The sequence below is a fragment of the Austrofundulus limnaeus genome, unplaced genomic scaffold (genome assembly GCF_001266775.1).
Source record: "Austrofundulus limnaeus strain Quisiro unplaced genomic scaffold, Austrofundulus_limnaeus-1.0 Scaffold143, whole genome shotgun sequence".
NCBI lineage: Eukaryota > Metazoa > Chordata > Actinopteri > Cyprinodontiformes > Rivulidae > Austrofundulus > Austrofundulus limnaeus.
The window spans coordinates 482049-483522 of NW_013952545.1; the positions used below are offsets into that span (position 1 = coordinate 482049).

Here is a 1474-nt window from a genome sequence, read left to right on the forward strand (position 1 = left end):
GCATCATCACTTTCACATTCATGATCAAACAGTTACCACTCGACCAACCATTTCCCATCCACACAAATATAAAAGGTGGGAAATGGGACGTTAATATTAACCCAGTTTTTTCTCATCAGACCAATACTGACAATCTAAAAAAATCGTAATGACAAAACATTGTGTGTCCTACTTTCAGCCAATAGCTGCTGTTTTAAATACCTGATTATCAGTTGTAATTTTTAGGTGATACGATTTTAACATTTTAAGCACTTGAGCTCATTGACTTCATGTTAAAATGGTTGCTAAAAGTTATTTAAGTTATGCTCTTTATTAGTTGGKATCAAGCCTGTAACTTTTTTAATCAATCCAATTCAAGACACATTWTTGAGGCACTCTTATGGGGACTGAAATCAATTTTAACTGAATAACTGAGAGTCATTTACGACACATTTAGTGCATGAGATGCACATAATACTTTTAAAGCTGTGTCACACTAACATTTAGACTATTTATGCTCACTTATAAAATGTTTTATGCCTGAATTGCCAATAAAACTTWTGTATTTGATCAACTTGTTAGGATGACAGTATGTACGTGCCTAAAAGAGGCTTCCAGTTGATTTTTAAAATTCTATCTTCAATGTCGTCTTTGAAATGTTTATAACTTGAAGTTGTCCTAGTGTGACAGGGTCTCAAGTTTCGACCGACTCTGTAATTTGTCAACACGACARTTTTACTCTAAAACTTCACTGTGATTGACAGCTGGGGATGCTAGGTCTTTGCTATACGTCTGTGTCGGCTTTGCTATGTAAAAATCCTTTATCTGACCAGATGCATCAGTTAAACAAACAAGGCTTATCATGAAATCTGCACCTGGAAGTGAACGTTCTCTTCTTCATCTCTGAAGACAGCTGCATGCCGTGAGACATCTGGGATGACTGCTGCTCCTGCTCTCGTAGCATCACCGTCTTGGTTTCCATGGTAACCTACACCAATATGGACCTGTTGAGAAGAGAATCCAGGAATGAGTCTTCTGAGTTGTGTGTGTGTGTGTGTGGAGGGGGGGGGGGTACAGAGTCAAAGAGGATCACACACCGAATGTTCTGAGACCTCAGCTGGAAGGGAAACTTCATCARGAGTTAAAGTTTCAGCTGAGACACATTGAAGCTCTGCGTTTCGAGTTACATCGACAGAAAAAAATGCTTTCGCATTATAAATTTTAGAAGAGATGGTAAAGTGTTACATCCAGTTACAGCATTATTGCTGGTAAACTTTCAAACTAAAGGAGTCCTTTTTATAAGCTGAATTTCTTGAGATATACATTATCTCATGTTGTTTATTCATTTCATTAAAAAACACATTATATACAACAAAACAATGCAAATCAAATAAAATGAAAGGCATCAGAAGAAAAAAAAATCTTAATGTCTGCTCATATTTACTGTGTGTGTGTATATATATGTATATATATACTGCATATACAGTATATATAC

General features: G+C 36.1%; 1 protein-coding gene across 1 annotated transcript in view; it reads right to left on the minus strand.

Annotated features, from left to right (window-relative positions):
* The window catches only part of myom3 (myomesin 3), a gene marked incomplete in the record, with an annotated part of 80254 nt that overhangs the window by 75727 nt on the left and 3053 nt on the right, over positions 1-1474 (minus strand). The window contains 1 exon segment of the mRNA XM_014016339.1: positions 855-983. Coding sequence (XP_013871793.1) covers positions 855-961 — 107 coding nt within the window.